An 18,646-nucleotide genomic window follows, 5' to 3' on the forward strand; every position below is an offset into this window, starting at 1 on the left:
CTCCACCCCACCTTCTGAGTGGGTACCCAGTCCAGTGGGATGAAGGGCAGCTGTCCTTGGTGGATCCGTCCGGCCGCCATGAATTGGACCAGAAGACCTCCAAGGTCCCTTCCAACTCTTGTTATTTTATGTTGTTCTGTGAATTGAAGGTGGCCTTTGGTGTTTACATTTGCTTTCCTTATTTACAATCCGCTGATCTTTTAACCTTTGACACCCTCAGCTGATTGTTTAACTGAGTCTGCCTTCCCCTTTGATCTCCCTGAGGAAAGGCAGGATTATAAATCTGACAAATATACCAAAATTTTAAGCTTAAAACACAGCCTCCATGAGAGAGGTTGGCATGAGTGGAAACAATTTTTTTTTCTTTTTTTTAATTTGATTTATATGCCGCCCTTCTCCGGAGACTCAGGGCGGCTTACAATGCGTTAAGCAATAGCCTTCATTCTTTTGTATATTTTATACAAAGTCAGCTTATTGCCCCCACAAACTGGGTCCTCATTTCACCTACCTTAGAAAGGATGGAAGGCTGAGTCAACCTTGAGCCTTGGAGAGATTCGAACCAGCAGAAATTGCAGGCAGCTGTGTTAATAACAGGGTGCACTAAACCCCTGTACTATTCAAGGCTCTTCAATTAACAATTGGCCCAAAGTCTCCCGCGGGGCCTTTAAATCTGATTCTGTGCTTTAAAGATTATTTTACATAGGCCCTGTCAATGCTTTTACGGCCGTATCCTTTTCCTTGCTTTGCGATCACTATATTATACAGGTAGTCCTCGACTTACAACCACGATGGAGCCTGAAATTTGTCGCTAAGTGAGATATTTGTTAGGTGAGCTTGGCCCCATTTTATGACCTTTCTTGCCACAGTTGTTAAAAGGAATAATAATTTATCAACTGCGGTTGATAAATTAGTAACCTTGTTGTGAAGTCAATCTGGCTTCCCCATTGACTTTGCTTGTCAGAAGGTCTCAAAAGGGGCTCACAGGACCTTGGGACACAGCGATGGTCGTAAATATGAACCAGTTGCCAAGCAATCTAAATTTTGATCATGTGATCGTGGGGATGCTGCAGCAGTTGTAACTGTGAAAAAATGGTCATAAGTCACTTTTTTCAGTGCTGTTGTAACTTTGAAGGGTCACTAAATGAACAGTTGTAAGTCGAGCACTACCTGCATAATATAATTATTGTATTTGTCTTTGAAGTCAAGCCTTTTTTCCCTCCTCTCTCTTCCTGGAAGATGAGATCAGCATTATGTGGGCTTCGGGAATCGAAACTTATTTCTTCAAGCTAAACATTTAGAACACAGGTGCCCGACTTCTTCGCTTGTCTTTGGCTGCATATAAAATATCTAAAATAGTTAATGTATACAAATAACATAATCTTTTTAAAATTATTGTGGGGCTGTATTGCTGGCTGTGCGGGGCCACATGTCCCATGGGCCATAGGTTGGACACCTGATTTGGATGAAGTCAAGCGTTTAGACTACTGTGTTTCCCCCAAAATAAAACCGGGTCTTATATTAATTTTTGCTCCAAAGGTCGCATTATGGCTTATTTTCTGGTTAGGTCTTTTCTGGTTAGGTCACTTCTGTCTGCTGATGACCTTAACTGGGGCTTATTTTCGGGGTAGGTTTTATATTACGAGCATCCTGCAAAATCATACTAGGGCTTATTTTCTGGTTGGGTCTTATTTTCAGGAAAACAGGGTACTTATTCATGTGGGAAAAACCCCTAATTTGAGTTCTACAGAATTTTCTTTCTCGTTTGCATACCCTTCGCTATTGTATACAAATAAGGGTTGCAGGTCAGCACCATTGGCAGATTTCTTTCAACTCCAAGGGGTAATTTTTATGATAAGGGTGCAGCTTTATTTCACAGGAGCCCCCTTATTAGCGCAGAAGTTGGAGTTTGCAAATCGTCCTATCCAGTTGCAGTTTGCAAATAGAGAGAAGAAATGTAATGCATCCTTATGGGAGGGGGCAGCTAGTTAGAATAACAGAGTTGGAAGGGACCTTGGAGGTCTTCTAGTCCAACCCCTGGCTTAGGCAGGAAACCTTATACCATTTCAGACAAATGGTTATCCAACATCTTCTTAAAAACTTCCAGGGTTGGAGCATTCACAACTTCTGGAGGCAAGTTGTTCCACTTATTAATTGTTCTAACTGTCATGAAATTTATCCTTGGTTGTGGTCAGCCCTTCTGAATATTGCCACCCCCTCGATTCTAAGTCCCCCCTCCTTTCTTTTTTCAGTCGTGGGACCTTGAATAACAATAGCACTTAGACTTATATAGTGCTTTACAGTCCTCTCTTAAACTGTTTACAGAGTCAGCCTATTTCCCCCCCAACAATCTGGGTCCTCAATTTACCCACTTCGGAAAGGATGGAAGGCTGAGTCAACTTTGAGCCTGGTGAGAATCTAATGTTATTAGGCTGCTTTGCACATTCAGCTGGATGTGTGGACTGGATTTGGCACTTTTATCAGCCTGCTGTATCCTTCCCAAGGCCGTGGGATATGCAGATGTTGATGTTTCATGGTTACTAAGGGACTGGAAAGCTTTTAAGCAGCCGTATCCGTTGTGTTTTTTCTTCCTTGTTTTCATTTCGCTTTCATCTCTCACCCATGGCCCTTTTAATCAGCCCGGTTTCTCTTCCCCGCAGCTTATTAGCCACGTAGCGACTTGGGTCTTCAACAGCTGGCAAACGCAGGCTTCCATCATGCCGAACAGCACAATCCTGGATGAATTTGCAGTGGCCGAGGAGGCCCAGGAGATGTTGATGCAACACCGTCCCCAGATTGAGCGCCTCTTTCAGGTGGAGCTGAATGTCATGGGGGTGCTGGGATCAGATCCCAAAGGAGCAAGGAAGATCTGGTTGCAGTTGCAAGGAAGCCAAGAGAATCCTCACAGGGCAAAGGTCAGGCAAACAGCTGATCCCAGATCCAGGTTTAATGCCTATAAAAGCAGTTTATCATGGTCTTCATGTTGGCCATTGTGGAAACAAAAGTCTCCAGGCCACTTGGAGATATGTAGTCCTCTCTAACACTGCAGGCCAGTGTTATTTCATGAGAAGACATTACTCAGTCTGATTAGCAGCAATTTTTCCCAAGGCCTTACTTGGTGGTTTTGTTTCCTAACTTCTGTCACCTAGCTCAGCAGTCACCAACTGGTGGTCCGTGGACCACTGGTGGTCCGTGAGAAAATTTTGGTGGTCCGCAGAAAAATTATTTGCATTTTTAATATTGCATTAAATCAGGGGTCCTCAAACTACGGCCCCTGGGCCGGATACGTGCAATGAACGTTTGTGTTGCTGCAGAGAGTCTCCCCTTTCGGGGTCTTTTTGTGTGGGTTGGAGGGGGCAGAAAAATTCCAACTTGGGGTCTGCTTCAGCCTCTTGGTGCGGGGCTTTGGGCGAAGGCTGGAGGGAAGCGCTGCTGGTGGCAAAGAACCAGAGGGCCTCATTCCAGTGGGACTGGATCATGGCCTGGAACTGGCTGACCATCTCAGCCCGCTGAGCCTCCAGGCGCCTGTACCTGGCCTTGTACTCCCGCAGGACAGGAGGAGAGGGGCGAGTAGAGTCCCACAAGGCGCCCCTCAACGTGAGTGACATCGAGTTAGCCATGCCCACCCAGTCACATGCCCACCTAGCCATGCGCCCCCCCAGCCGGTCATTAGGCAGATCATATTAGTGGTCCGCGGGATTTAAAATTATGAATTTAGTGGTCCCTGAGGTCCGAAAGGTTGGTGACCCCTAACCTAGCTAATGGTGGTCATCTGAATCTGAAGTTGGAAAAACTTGGATGCTTTTTGGAAATCTGAAGTCTGTAAACTAGGTTAGGATGTTGGAAAATCTGCTTTACCAAGAAAATGACGTGGGTTCAGCCTTGAAGCCGCTATGAATTGAGGCTGACTTGAAGGAGATTCCACTTAAGGGTTTTTTTCCTCTATAACAGAGCTAAATAGCAAACAAGACTTACAGCTCATGACCAGATGACTACAAAGAATATAAATCCTTCCATTCCACATCATTCAATCAGAACTGAAGAAGTTTCTTGGATGAGAAGCAAAACATAGAAACCCCCCCCAAGAAAGTCCAATTGCCTATTGAAAAGAACTTTTGGGACAATACTGATTGGTGTCCTTTCCTCCAACTTTGGGGAGAAATGTTTACTATGAAAGCCCAAGGTGGATTTACTATCCAGCTTAATTAACACGGCATTTTATATTGGCCTTTTGAGAAATTTCATTTAATTCCAAGAAATTTCCTCCTTGGTCAAACAGGTGAGAATCGTGCCCTCAAAACTTAGCATAGTTTCCCATCTGCTTCACCAAAGTGTCTTCAGATTGAACAATTTTCATCTTATTTTTTCGCTTTTTTTTTTTTTTAATTTGATTTATATGCCGCCCTTCTCCGAAGACTCAGGGCGGCTTACAATGTGCTCAGCAATAGCCTTCATCCTTTTGTATATTTATACAAAGTCAGCTTATTGCCCCCACAAACTGGGTCCTCATTTCACCTACCTTAGAAAGGATGGAAGGCTGAGTCAACCTTGAGCCTTGGCGAGATTCGAACCCTGCAGTAATTGCAGGCAGCTGGTCTTAATAAGCTTAATAACAGGGTGCCTTAAACCCCTGTACTACCAAGGCTTCAGGAAAAGGGCATAAAGCTTTTGGGAAAAAAAATAGAGGAATTTCCAATGCTCTAAATTTGATCGAATGTATTTCCTTAATTACACCATTTGCTTTATCTTTGCTATATAAACAGAGGCAGTTCCTTATTTATGTAACATTGTACTTTGTAATTCTGTGCAGTCCAGTGTGGACAAAAATTGGCTTATGCAAGGATTCCTAGGATCACTTGACACAGTGCAGGGACTGCCTCAATGTTGTTTTCCTTAGTTTTCCAAAAATATTTTAAGCAAATTTTGCTTATTTGAAGTAGTTGAAACAATACGCATGAATAGATTCAAAGCTTGGCTCGGAAACTGTTGTTATTATTATTACTACTACTCGGGTGGGCTTCAAAAATTTTAGCAAGGGGTTCTCTACCTGGTTGCTGGGTGGGCGTGGACATGGTGTGCATGGCCTAGTCGGCCTCCTGCACCACGGCGGGGTGGGGGGCTTTTTTGCCCTCCCTGGGCTCCTGAGGCTTTCCTCGAGCCTCCAGGTGGGTGAAAATGGCCTCCCCAGGCTCCGGAGGCCCTCTGGAGGGCCTTCCTGAACTTCCAGTAGGCCCATTTTTTCGCCCTCCCCGAGCCTCTGCATGCGTCCTGCACTTGCCTGCATCCAAAATGGGCCGTGTGAGGACTCCTGGGAGGGGAGGGGAGAGGTGGGCGGGGCCAGCCAGGACTGAGATTTGGGGGTTCTCCGAACTGCACAGAATCTTAGCTAGAGGTTCTCCTGAACTCCTGCTGACCCCCAGCAGCCCACCCCTGCTACTACTACTACAGTATTATTGTTATTGTTATTATTAAAATTTATTTGCTGGCTATCTTGCCATAGGCCTACTCTAAGTGGCTCATACTGTATCCATAAAAAATGAAGATACAAAAAGGAAGTTTAAACTAAACAAAAGTAAAATAGAACAATAAAACAACCAAAGGAAAAAAAAGAAAGATCAAAAAGAAATCAAAGAAAATACATCAATATGATTTGTAAAAAAAGATGGACAAGTGGGAAGCATAGAACCGGGTGGGTGGGGAGGTGGCATCTGCTATTAAACTAGCATTCACCTCCAGAGTTATGTTAAATCTATACGTATATTTATATCTATAAACACACGTATACATATATTATAAATATGCATACACATATAACATAAATATGATTTATTTAACTGCATTATTCAAAGCGGAAGCAAAATAGTGGGGCTGTGAGCTATGACTATGCCAATATTTAGCAAACCTAAGAAATAATACAATAACAATGTTTATACATCTGCTTATGAACCCAAAATACAGAACTGGTCTACAGTAATCCATATAGTATGGGCTTATGAATAAATTGCCTGTTTCTAGAAATGGATTTTTTTTTTGTAGTGTTGGGAAAATTTCAGATGTAACTTTCTGTCAAAAACTATTCTGTTTCAGACAGGGGTGGGCTGCTGGGGGTTCGCAGGGTTTTGGGAGAACCTCTAGCTAAGATTTTGTGCAGTTCGGAGAACCCCCAAATCCCACTCCTGGCTGGCCACGCCCCCCCTCCCAGGAGTCCCCACGCGGCTCGTTTTGTATGCAGGTAAGTGCAGGGCACATGGGGAGGTTCGGGGAGGACGAAAAAGGGGCCTACTGGAAGATCAGGAAGGCCGGAAACGGGGCCATTTCCGGCCTCCAGAGAGCCTCCGGAGCCTGGGGAGGTTGTTTTCATCCTCCCGGAGGCTCGAGGAAAGCCTCTGGAACCCCAGGAGGGCAAAAAGCCCCCCCCCATGGTGCAGGAGGCCGTCTAGGCCACGCCCACCATGGCCATGCCCACCCAGCAAGCTGGCAGAGAACCCCTTGCTAAAATTTTTGAAGCCCACCACTGGTTTCAGACATATATACTACTAGCTGGATACCCGTGCTCCACTACAAAACTACGTGATCGGGCTTCATAAATCAACACAGTTTGAAAATTAATGAGTAGTTACGATCGGCCTCTCCTCCCCTTCTCTCCCTCAGGCTTGCCCCATAGATCCTCTCCTCTCCCCTTCTCTCCCTCAGGCTGTTCCCACAGAAGCCTCCCCTCTCCCTCAGCCTTGCCCTACAGAAACGTCTCCTATCCTATCCCCTTCTCTCCCTTAGGCTTTCTAGCCCCTTCTCTCCATGAGCCTTGCCCTACAGAAGCCTGTCTTATGCTATCCCATTCTCTCCAGAGTTATTTTCAAGTTGGGAGGGGGAGTAGAACGTCTAACTAATTAGCATCAGAGCGTGTTATAATAATATAGGAAATACTAATGCTCTGATGGTCATTTTGAAAAATCCTTTCTTAGTGAGCATGTAGAAGCCAAGAGCAACATACGTGGCAAATTTCAAGTTTGTAGGCTTTACGGTTCTGGAGATTTCGTGATTAATGCGTGAGTGGTTTTCGCTTTCATATATATAGATGACCATATTGTACGTTCTTGTGTTTTCCAGGAATACATCAAAGGTCTTTGTGCCCCAGAGCTTCAGGAGGAAGTACAGTATCCTAAAGACATGCGGTGCATCTTCTTAGGTGCCCATGGGTTGTTTCTGGATTGCCTCATTCAAGGGACATCAGCGAACCTCACCTCTCTCCACCCGGGTACCCTGCTGATCTCAGGGTTGGCAGAATCTTTTGTCATGGCTCAGAGCCGGATCCAGGAATTTGTGGGGAAACACCAGAAGAACCCTAAGCTTCCAGAAGAACGGGAAGCTCAAGTCAAACGGGCCTTCCGGGAATTGGTGGAGAAATACGATGACAAACATGCCATGGATCTTTTGATCTTGCCCACCTCGGTCAAAGAGGAATTGCTTGGTTTGGTCAAGGAGATTCAGGAAGAAGACATGGAGGGGCAAAGGAATGGCTACAGGACACCACCTGGTTTCATGACAGATTGTTCACTGGGGTGGGAAGCCAATGCTTTGAATAGTGGCGTATCTAGGACTCCAGATTGGCCTCAACCTGTCTTTGACATACCTGAAGAACTCAGTCAAATCCAGGGACAGAATAGAACTAGAGGCTCCGGGCCTGACTGGCCTGTGGAATTTACCAGGCCGCAAGAATCTCTTCACAAAGCTGGAGATTTGATGCAACTACCGTACTCAGCTAGGCCTTGGGATGCCAGGGCTGACTTGCCTGCTGTGGAGGCGAAACCTCAAGACCAAAAACATCTTCACATCCCATGGGATGACTTTTCCAGAAGTTCTGATGAGGCCCAATTGCACCCTAAGCCACAGGGACATCTGTCTGACTTGAATGGTCCTCGGCATTGGCTTGAGGCCATGACCGCTAAGAATTCTGGGCTTTCCAAGAGTTTCTCTAAGCCAATTCCAGCTACCTCCGAGACTCAGATTCTACCTGGATACAAAGGCCTCACAGAAAGCTTGGAGGATCATCAGGCAGAAGAGAAGAACCCCATTTGGGAAACAGCATCGAGTCCCGTTAGTTTGCCTGAGGAAACCACTGAGGGGGAGGAGGCAACATCCGACATTTTGCTGTCATCGTGGACTGAAAAAGAGTTCAAAATGAGGCTAAACTTCTTTAAAACGATGGGCTACGAGGAGCACGTGGTCAAAAAGGTACTCTTGGAGGGTGGAGTTCAGGAAGCCCCTTCAACTATCTTGGATAGAGTCCAGATGATGGCGGCAGGCTTGTCTCAAAACGAAGATACCTCCCCGTCTCAGGAAGAGCCTGAACGACGAGGTCTCGCTGCTTTGTCTCTGGAAGACCCATATGACGAAAACAGTTATGTCAAGGAACTGATCAAAACGGCAGTGGTCAACTGTGGCCATTGTCCCAGCAAGATCCCCACAGAAATACAAACAGGAGCCCCATTGGCAAGTCTCCTGAGGCAGCTCAACGAGAAAGGGGAACGCCAAGGCAAAGGTGAGAGTGTGACAGGGGGATCACCAACGAAGCCAGAACATGTTGGTCAGTTTGGTGCCCAGAGGGCAACCATTTTGAATTACAGGGAATCTTCTCCAGAAAGGACTCATCCGGAGGAAAGGTGGAATGGTGCATTTTCGAAACACAACCATGTTTCAGCAAGTAATCCTGGAGTTTCTCCCACTGCTAATTTTTTGTCCTCCCTATCGGATTCTGAGGTGATCCAGTCAGCCAAAAGCACCAGCATGGAAGCTCTTCACCAGGCTTCTGTTTCTACAGTAACGGGAGCTCAGCGCTTTGAGGAGGCTCTCCAGACTGAGTTCAAGCTCACGCTGGCCAACACACCTGGGAAGAAAAATTTGCGGATGGTCATTATTGATGGTAGCAACGTGGCCATGATGTGAGTTGGGTTTGGGGGAAGAAAGTCTGATAAAAATCCAATTTTTATCACTACAGCCCCCATCCACTTCCTATTCTTCTGTAGATGTCATTAGAAAGGTACATTGCTGACCACTAAGACTATCTACCGTGTTTCCCTGAAAATAAGGCTGGGTCTTATATTAATTTTTGCTCCAAAAGACACATTAGGGCTTATTTTCTGGTTAGGGCTTATTTTTGGGGAAATACGGTACTAAATGCTGGCTGACAATCTTAACTGGGGCTTATTTTGGGGGGTTGGGCTTATATTATGAGCATCCTGAAAAATCATGCTAGGACTTATTTTCCGGTTGAGTCTTATTTTCGGGGAAACAGAATAATACCCTACGTAAAATCACCAAATCATGCAACCGTCTGCCAGCGAAAATAGAGCTCGGGAGGGCCATGTGCATGGCTGAGGTGGGTGTGGCCAGCTCAATGTCACTCATATTGGGGGCAGCTGTGGTGGCCCAAGCACTCTGCCAGCGAAAACGCGGCCCTCCTGAGATCTGTTTTCCCTGGCAGAAGATTGAAGGAGGCCAGCACAGCCAAAAACGGAGCTCGGGAGCCCATTTTCATTGGCAGAGGCACCACGGGCCGGTCCTTCGCCGTTTTCAGGGCGGCCCTGTGGGCCAAATCTAATCAACACATGGGCCAGATCCGGCCCCCGGACCTCAAGTTTGACACCCCTGTCTTCGACTTTCATAGATCTAAATCTCTACCTGTTTTCTGTTCTCAGGCATGGTCTGAACCAGTTCTTCTCATGCCGAGGAATTGCCCTAGCCGTGCAATATTTCTGGGACCGAGGCCACCGCGAAGTGAACGTCTTAGTGCCCGCTTATCGAATGGAAAAAGATTCTAATGTGAGAGGTGGGAAGTTTTTGCTTTTTTGTTTTTTTTTTTGTTTTGTTTTCAAAAGCAAAGAGCTGAACCACCTTTTGGCTGATTCCCTGCAGGCATTTTAATCCATCATGATGGCTGAAAAAACCTATTGGATCTATGTATTTGCAAATGAATAAAAATGGGGACACTGGTTTTTTTTAAACGTCGTATGGAGGACTTCCACCAGCATTATCTAAACAGAGGCATTTGTACCAGTCTAATAATCTAGGGAAAGGGAAGCTACATGTTCCTACCCTGACTTTTCTAGTAAATATTAGTAATAAAAATAGTTACTCACTGATTTGTTACAACGTGGAATGTTCAAGCCTGTTTATACCTTGAATGAACTCATTTCTCCCCATGCCCTTTTCCATTTTCTTGTGAGATCAAGGAGCCAATCAGATTCCTAGATTGTGGGTGGAACTCATCAGCCAATAAGATGCCTAGATTGAGGGTGGTACTCATTAACCAATCAGATGCATATGGTAGAAGGTGGAACTCATCAGCCCATCAGATGCATAGACTGAAGGTGGAACTCATCAGCCAATCAGATGCATAGATTGAAGGTGGAACTCATCAACCAATCAGATGCATAGATTGAGGGTGGAACTCATCAACCAGTCAGATGCTAGATTGAGGGTGGAACTCATCAACCAGTCAGATGCCTAGATTGAGGGTGGAACTCATCAACCAGTCAGATGCCTAGACTGAGGGTGCAACTCATCAGCCAATCAGATGCCTAGATTGAGGGTGGAACTCATCAGCCCATCAGATGCCTAGACCAGGGGTCTGTAACCTTAAACACTCAAAAGAGCCATTTGGACCCCTTTCCCACAGAAAAGAAGACACCGGGAGCCACAAAACCCTTCCTGTGCCTGACTATTTCTAGAGCGGCCACAAAACTAACATACGTAGTTGAATTAAACCTTCTGTTTTCTTCTGAAACTTTTCTTTTCTTGGATTTATCCATGGTTGGCCCACCGGGGGTTGAAAAGCTCAATAAATTGCGTGCCAGCGGGTGTCACACATTGGCGGTTGTGACACATATTTTGAGTGACACGGAGCCTCAGCAGAGGGGTGAAAGAGCCACATGCGGCTCCAGAGCTGCAGGTTGCTGACCCCTGGCCTAGACTGAAGGTGGAACTTATCAGCCAATCAAATTCACAAATTGAAGGTGGCTAAAGATTTCGATCTGAGCCTCCCTAATTCTTCGACCATTCTGGTGGCTACTGCTACAATCCTTCATAGATTAATTTAAGGAAGACACCCCGTTTACATCTAGTGGTACTTCATTTGCGTTGAGCTGCAACCAATGAGCACATCTACTGGTGTATTTTGACCATTGTATTTTTTTTTTTTTTGCCTGTTTCCCTATCCCTTCCCCAATCACAGAGAGGCGCTTTTTGACTGAACTGCACGACCTAAGCATCCTGTCCCTTACACCATCCCGGAAAATCGACGGGAGAGGCATTGTCCCATATGATGACAGGTGAGCTCCATTGTTGGATTGGTTACTAAAAGCAGTCAGTGTTTTCTGGAGTTTTTGGTGCTTTTAAAAAGCTTGGTTGTTTGCTTGCAGATGTTTCATTACCCGATTAGGTAATGTCCTCCATGCTAGTAAGTGCGGGGATTGTTCCCTGTTTACATCCATTAGTTTACCCTGCCAGTGTTGGCGGGAATGTGTTTTCTTCCTTGGCAGTTTCTTGATTGCGGTATTGTTTTCTGCTTGTTTGTCTGGTGTTAATCCCTGCTTCTTTGGGTTTTGGTTGCTGGAAAGGATGTGTACTGGACTGGTTCTTTTATTCCCTTCTTAGCTTTTTTTTTTGAATTTTTTTTTTATTTTTAAACATAAAAACACCATCATTCAATACAATCACAGAAAGTGTGTTGATCGGTTAAGATTCTTTTGTGCATAATCCCATATCCAAAATTACAAATTATTTAATTTCTCTTTTTTAAAAAAAAAAAATTATTAAACATTTTTTTAAATATGAACAAACAAACAACAACAGAACACACTAAGAAATAAACAAAAATCTATCTTTACATCTTCTTTTCAACATGTCGCATCGGTAGTCTATATTCATATTTATACATTTTCTCTTTCTTATTTCAACATATCCCTTATACCTATATTCCTAATATATCATCTACAGTATATGTGTTCTCTTAATCTACATATTTGATTTACTATTAATATAGATTGGTACTTAATTTCCTATCCACAATTTATATCTTCTCATTTATTTCCCTATCTTTTTCCTTTTTCTCCTCCAACCATTTATACCATTTCTCCCATACTAAGTAATAATCCGTTTCGTCTTTTTCTTGTATCTTCTTTGTGAGCTTGTCCATTTCCACACATTCCATAATTTTCCTAATCACCTTATCCTCTGATGGTATATCATTGCTTTTCCAATTTTGAGCGAAAACTATTCGTGCTGCTGTCAATATATGGATGATTAAATATCTTATTTCTTTTTCATATGGTCCGGTGAAAGTGCCACCTATAAAACATCTTGTACATGTTTTCTTTATAGGATACAGACATTGTTAGTTTATAATTTATATTCCATAATTTCTCCCATTTTTCTAATTCAATATTATATCTGAAATTTTTTGCCCAAATTATCATATTTTCTTTAACCACTTCTTCTAATTTGTATCTTAATAAATAATTATAATTTTTTTTATCAATTTGTCATCTGTTCCCTGTAAAATTTTATCTAATTCATATGATCCCTTTTGAAATCCGAATTGTGCCAAATCTGTCCTATATCTAGATTTTATTTGCATATATGGCCACCAATCAATGTCTGTACCCAGTTCTTTCAATTCTTGTCTTGTTCTTAGTTCCCCTTGATTATTCAGCAGGTCTTTGTAAATTTTCATTTTGGCAATATCCATGGCATTAGGGTAGATTTGTGCCTCCATAGTAGATAGCCATTCCGGAATTTTATCGTAATGTTTCTTTTTTATCTCCTGCCATGTCTGGAGCAATGCTTCCCTGATGACATGTCTTTGGAAATATCTGTTCTGTCCCCGTCTCCACACACACACAAACACAGCCAGCCAAGGGTTAAGAAAGCACTTGGCACGCACACAGGTTGTTATCAAAAACTTGGCAGCAATACGAGCACTGACTGCCAAGTGCTTTTACTTCAATAAACGGAATATCCCTTCACCAGATAAACAGAAATACACACATTTTATAAATAGTCCAGTTCCAAAGAAGAAACCTTTCGGCAGCTTTAAGCGTTGTTCAAGTGACTAGCCAGAGTTAGTTTTTGTTCGTCACAGAGTCTTAAATGGCCACCACACTCTCTTATATAGTATCTTCTCTTGTTGCTTTGTAAAATTTTTCGTTAATGCCATTGTTTTTTGCTTGTTAATTTTAAGTCCAGCTATCCTCCCATATTCTTCTATTCTTGCTAGTAGTTTAGTTCCTGTTAATATTGGCTGCTCTATAATAAAGACCATATCGTCGGCAAAGGCTTGAAGTTTATACTCCTCTTTTTTAACTTTCAGTCCTTTTATTTCTTTATCTCTTCTAATTTCATTTAGTAATGTCTCTAAAGATAATATGAACAACAGAGGGGATAAAGGACACCCCTGTCTCACTCCTTTTAATATCGTAAATTGTTCCATCATATCCCCGTTTATTGTTATTTTTGCTGTTTGGGAGGAGTATATTTTCTTTATCATATTTACAAATTTATCGCCGAATTTCATATTTTCCAATTGTAGCATGAGAAATTTCCAATTTAAGTTGTCAAAGGCCTTCTGTGCATCCAAAAAAATTAGTGCCATCTGTTTATCTGAATTTGTTTCGTAGTATTCCAGTACATCAATTACTAATCCTCAACTGAGGAGCTGAGGGAGATGAAGCGCCGGAAAAGACGCCTAGAGAGTAGTTGGAGGGCCAGTCGCACTGAATCTGACCGGACACTGGTAAGATCTCATATTAAGAATTACCTAATGGCGATAAAAGCAGCGAAATGTACTCATCTTGCTGCTCTTATTGCGTCATCAGATAACCGCCCGGCCGCCCTGTTTAGGGTGACCCGCTCCCTGCTCCACCAGGAAGCGAGGGAGGACCCCTTGGAGGGAAGAGCCGAGGACTTTGTTCAGTATCTGTATGACAAAATCACTCAGATTCGGGAAGATCTGGACTCCGACTGGGTAGATCCAGTGGGGATGATGGAGGCAGGTCCTGAGAATGTTATCTGGGATGAGTTTGATCCTGTGACCCCTGAGGACGTGGACAGGATTCTGGGTAGACTGAATGCGACCACATGTTTGTTGGACCCGTGCCCCTCCTGGTTAGTGCTGGCTTCCCGGGAGATGACACGAGGCTGGCTCCAGGGGATTATAAATGCTTCATTGAGTGAGGGTGTCTTTCCCGCCGCCTTGAAAGAGGCGGTGGTGAGACCTCTCCTCAAGAAGCCTTCCCTGGACCCGGCAATATTGGCTAATTATCGTCCAGTCTCCAACCTTCGCTTTGTGGCGAAGGTTGTTGAGAGTGTGGTGGCACGACAGTTTCCCCGGTACCTGGATGAAACGACGTATCTAGATCCGTTCCAGTCGGGCTTCAGGCCTGGGTACAGCACGGAAACGGCATTGGTCGCGTTGGTGGATGATCTCTGGAGGGCTCGGGACAGAGGTTGTTCCTCTATCCTGGTCCTATTAGATCTCTCAGCGGCTTTTGATACCATCGACCATGGTATCATGCTGCACCGGTTGGAAGGGTTGGGGGTGGGAGGCACCGTATTACGGTGGTTCTCCTCCTTTCTCTCTGACTGGTCGCAGTCTGTGTTGACAGGGGGGCAGAGGTCGACCCCGAGGCCCCTTATATGTGGGGTGCCACAAGGATCGGTCCTCTTGCCCCTTTTGTTCAACATTTATGTGAAGCCGTTGGGCGAGATCATCCGTGGTTTCGGGGTGGAGTACCATCAGTACGCTGACGACACCCAGCTGTACATCTCCACCCCAGACCACCCCAACGATGCCCTTGAAGTAATGTCCCAGTGCCTGGAGGCCGTACGGATCTGGATGGGGAGAAACAGGCTCAGACTCAACCCATCCAAGACCGAGTGGCTGTGGTTTCCGACGTCCCAATATAGTCAGCTGGTGCCATCACTGACTATTGGGGGCGAAGCATTGGCCCCCACGGAGAGGGCTCGCAACTTGGGTGTCCTCCTGGATTCACGGCTGTCTTTAGAAGAGCACTTGACGGCCGTGACCGGGAGGATTTTTCATCAGGTTCGCCTGATCCGCCAGTTGCGTCCCTTTCTGGATCGGGACTCGTTACGCACGGTCACTCATGCCTTCGTCACCTCCCGTCTGGACTATTGTAACGCTCTCTACATGGGGCTCCCCTTGAGGAGCACTCGGAGGCTCCAACTGGCGCAGAGTGCGGCCGCGCGGGTGGTGATGGGAGCGACGTGGCGCTCCCATGTAACGCCTCTCCTGCGTGAGCTGCACTGGCTCCCGGTGGTCTTCCGAGTGCGCTTCAAGGTTTTGGTCATCACCTTTAGAGCGCTCCATGGCTTAGGGCCTGGTTATTTACGGGACCGCCTGCTACCACCAATAGCCTCCCACCGACCAGTACGCTCCCATAGAGAGGGGCTCCTCCGGGTGCCGTCGGCCAAACAATGTCGACTGGCGGCCCCCAGGGGGAGAGCCTTCTCTGTGGGGGCACCTACTATCTGGAACGAGCTCCCCCCCGAGATACGGAGGATTCCGGATCTGCGTACCTTCCGTCGCACACTTAAGACGTTCCTATTCCAGCAAGCCGGCCTGACCTAAACTTTTCCTCTTTTAAATGGGAATTTTAAATTTGGTTTTAAATTATTGGGGTTTTAAAACGGTTCAGCCAAATTTATTTAATTTGTTTTATCTCTATTTTAAATTTTGTATTTATATGTTTTATTTTATGGCTGTTCTTTCTGCGATAATCAATGTGAATAGTTTGTAATCTACATTTAATAATGATATCGGTCTATAATTTTTGATTTGTGATTGGTCTGTCTCCTCTTTTGGAATAAGTGTAATAATGGCTTCCGTCCAAGATTTGGGAATTGTGGCTTTCAAGAGTGCCTCGTTAAAGGTTTCAAGTAAAATTTCATCTATTGGGTGTTGACACAACTTGTAAAATTCTGCCGGTATGCCATCTGGGCCTGGAGTTTTATTATTTTTCTGTTTTTTTCTTGCCTCTATTAATTCCATCATATTAATTGGCCTGTTCAATATTTCCCTATGTGTCTCTTCTAATCCTTTTATGTCTGATTTATTTAAATATTGTTTAATATCTTCTTCCAATATCTCCTCTTGCTCATATAATTTTTGAAAGAAGCTTTTCGCTATATTTTTTTTGTCCTCATTTCTATAATATATCTCTCCTGTCTCATCTTGTAATTGGTGTATTATTCTTTTCTCTTTTTCTTTTTTCAATTTATAAGCCAACCAACATCCTGTTTTATTTGCATGTTCAAAATGATTTTGTTTTGCTAATTTGCTTAATTAAGCTAATTGCTTAATGCATTGTAAGCCGCCCTGAGTCTCCGGAGAAGGGCGGCATATAAATCAAACTAATAAATAAATAAATAAATAAATAAATAAATAAATAAATAAATAAATAAATAAATAAATTTAATTTTCCTTGCTATTTCTGTTTGTGTGATCAAATTAATTTTATGTTTTTTCAGATTTATTTTTCCTTTGATCGTTTTATTTTGGGGATCCTTCTATAGATCAAATTCATATTCTTTGAGTTCTTTTAACAGGTTATCTTGTTTTTGTTGTTTATCTTTATTTTTCTTCACCGTATATGCTATTGTCAGGCCTCTTATGTACGCTTTTGCCGTGTCCCATAGATTTTGAAGTGAGGTTTGATCTTTTGTATTTATCTTGAAAAATATGTTCATTTCTTTTTCCATCATCTGTACGTAATCTTTATCTTTTAATATTTCCTTATTCATCATCCATCTTTTCCTTCTCCGTTGTCCTTTCCATATTACTTTTACCGGGTTGTGATCTGCCCACATATTTGTCATTATTTCCACCTCTTCTATGTCTTTTCTGAGTTCTGTCGTCATCCAAACCATGTCTATTCTAGAACATGATTGATGTGGACTAGAATAGAATGTGTACTGTTTTTTCTCTTTATTTACCTCCCTCCATGCATCTTGAATACATAATTCCTGTATCATCTCTTTAAACGTATCTGGAAGTGTCTTTTTCTTAGTTTTATTTTTCTTATTACTCTGATAGTCCTTTTTCATATCCGTAATTGCATTGAAGTCACCTATAATGCAAATGTTTTCATATTCCAAATCTTTTACTTTATCATGTATATTTTTGTAGAATTCATTTTGGTTCCCGTTTGGTGCATAGATCAAAATCAATAATATTATTTTTTGTTCTGTTTGTATCTCAATCATTAAGACCCTTCCATCTTTGTCTGTGTATATTTGTTTTGTTTTCAGATGTTTTTTGATATAAACTGCAATTTCTCGCTTTTTTTGTTCTGCTAATGAAGTATATAAATTTCCTAGTCTTGGATTCTCTAGCATCTTTTCGTGCTTTTTCTTGATATGCACTTCCTGTAAATTTATAATGTCCATCTCCAATTTTTGTAACTTTGTAAATGTCTTGAGTTCTCTTGACTGGCACATTTAATCCGTTTATATTTATTGAAATCATTTTTATTTCTTGTTCCATTTTCGTTCGTATCTATTTGTTGTCCTTAGTCTTCTTGTGTTTCTTGTTACTATTTGTGTTTTTTCCCTCGCTCCCTCTCTCTCTATTCTTTCTCTTTCCAATCTTCTCTTTTCCTCTTGTTCTCCTTCTGTTTCTTCTGTGGCATATTCTTCTTGGCTTTTACTCTCCAATTCCTCTCTACTTTCTTGATCTTCCTCCAAGACGAAATGGTGTTCAAAAAACTCCTGAGCTTTTTCCAAGTTATCTATCCTGAATTTCTTCTCTTGCCAAGAGATTAGAATGCCCTCCGGTATCAGCCATCGAAACATGACTTTATGTTTGTTTAATTGTGATGTGAGAAAGTTGTAATTTTTCCTCTGATCCCTTACTTGTCTTGGAATTTGTTTGAGTGTTATTATCTCCTTCCCTTTGTACAGAATTGTCTCGTCTCTCATCTTTTTGTAGATTTCTTCCTTTATTGTTTTTTTGGTAAATCTGACGTGCACTTCCTTTGGCAATTTGTGCCTGTGCTCATAATTTGTATGCACTCTGTAAACCTTGTCGATGTCCATTTGCATGTCCTCCTTGTCTCTCTGTGTTGTTTCTGCCAGGATTTCCTCCATTATTCTCCATTTCCAGATGTGTGATCGATTCTTCTAGTTTCCTGGTAGTTGACATCTGCTTTTGTTCCAATGTCTCTATCTTCTTGTCTGTTAGTTCCATTTTTGATTCTACCTTTTGGATCCTTTGCTCATTCCTAACGATATTCTGTTGGATTTTTTCTATTTTGTCATCCATTTTCTTTATATTGTCTTTTATTTCTCCCACATCAGATTTCAGATCCTCGTGATTTCTTCTTGTTTCCTCGTGATTATTCACAATGGATTCTTGTGTCTTATTCATTGCCTCCTGGATCATTGCCAACACTGATTGAATATTTTGTATACTGGAAATGGAGCCTGCCTTTTCTTTATCTGTTCCCAGCATGGTTTCTATCAACCTTTGCTGTGCTGGGGACGCTGTAAGAGATGTCTGATTCGAGCTTATTTTCTTATTTATTTTGGTTATAGTTGTTGTGCCTGTGCTTGTCATTTTTACTCTTTGTTGCAG

General features: G+C 43.1%; 1 protein-coding gene across 1 annotated transcript in view; it reads left to right on the forward strand.

The window, feature by feature from the left end:
- KHNYN (KH and NYN domain containing) overlaps positions 1 to 18,646 on the forward strand; it is a 68,013-nt gene that overhangs the window by 1,343 nt on the left and 48,024 nt on the right. Inside the window, exons 3-6 of the mRNA XM_070944471.1 lie at positions 2,658 to 2,912; positions 7,105 to 8,936; positions 9,693 to 9,823; positions 11,228 to 11,324. Coding sequence (XP_070800572.1) covers positions 2,715 to 2,912; positions 7,105 to 8,936; positions 9,693 to 9,823; positions 11,228 to 11,324 — 2,258 coding nt within the window. The 5' untranslated portion in view covers positions 2,658 to 2,714. The remainder of the gene's footprint in view (positions 1 to 2,657; positions 2,913 to 7,104; positions 8,937 to 9,692; positions 9,824 to 11,227; positions 11,325 to 18,646) is intronic.

Source organism: Pituophis catenifer, unplaced genomic scaffold (genome assembly GCF_029215685.1).
Source record: "Pituophis catenifer annectens isolate HBS135680 unplaced genomic scaffold, rPitCat1.0.hap2 SCAF_5, whole genome shotgun sequence".
In the NCBI taxonomy this organism is placed as follows: Eukaryota; Metazoa; Chordata; class Lepidosauria; order Squamata; family Colubridae; genus Pituophis; species Pituophis catenifer.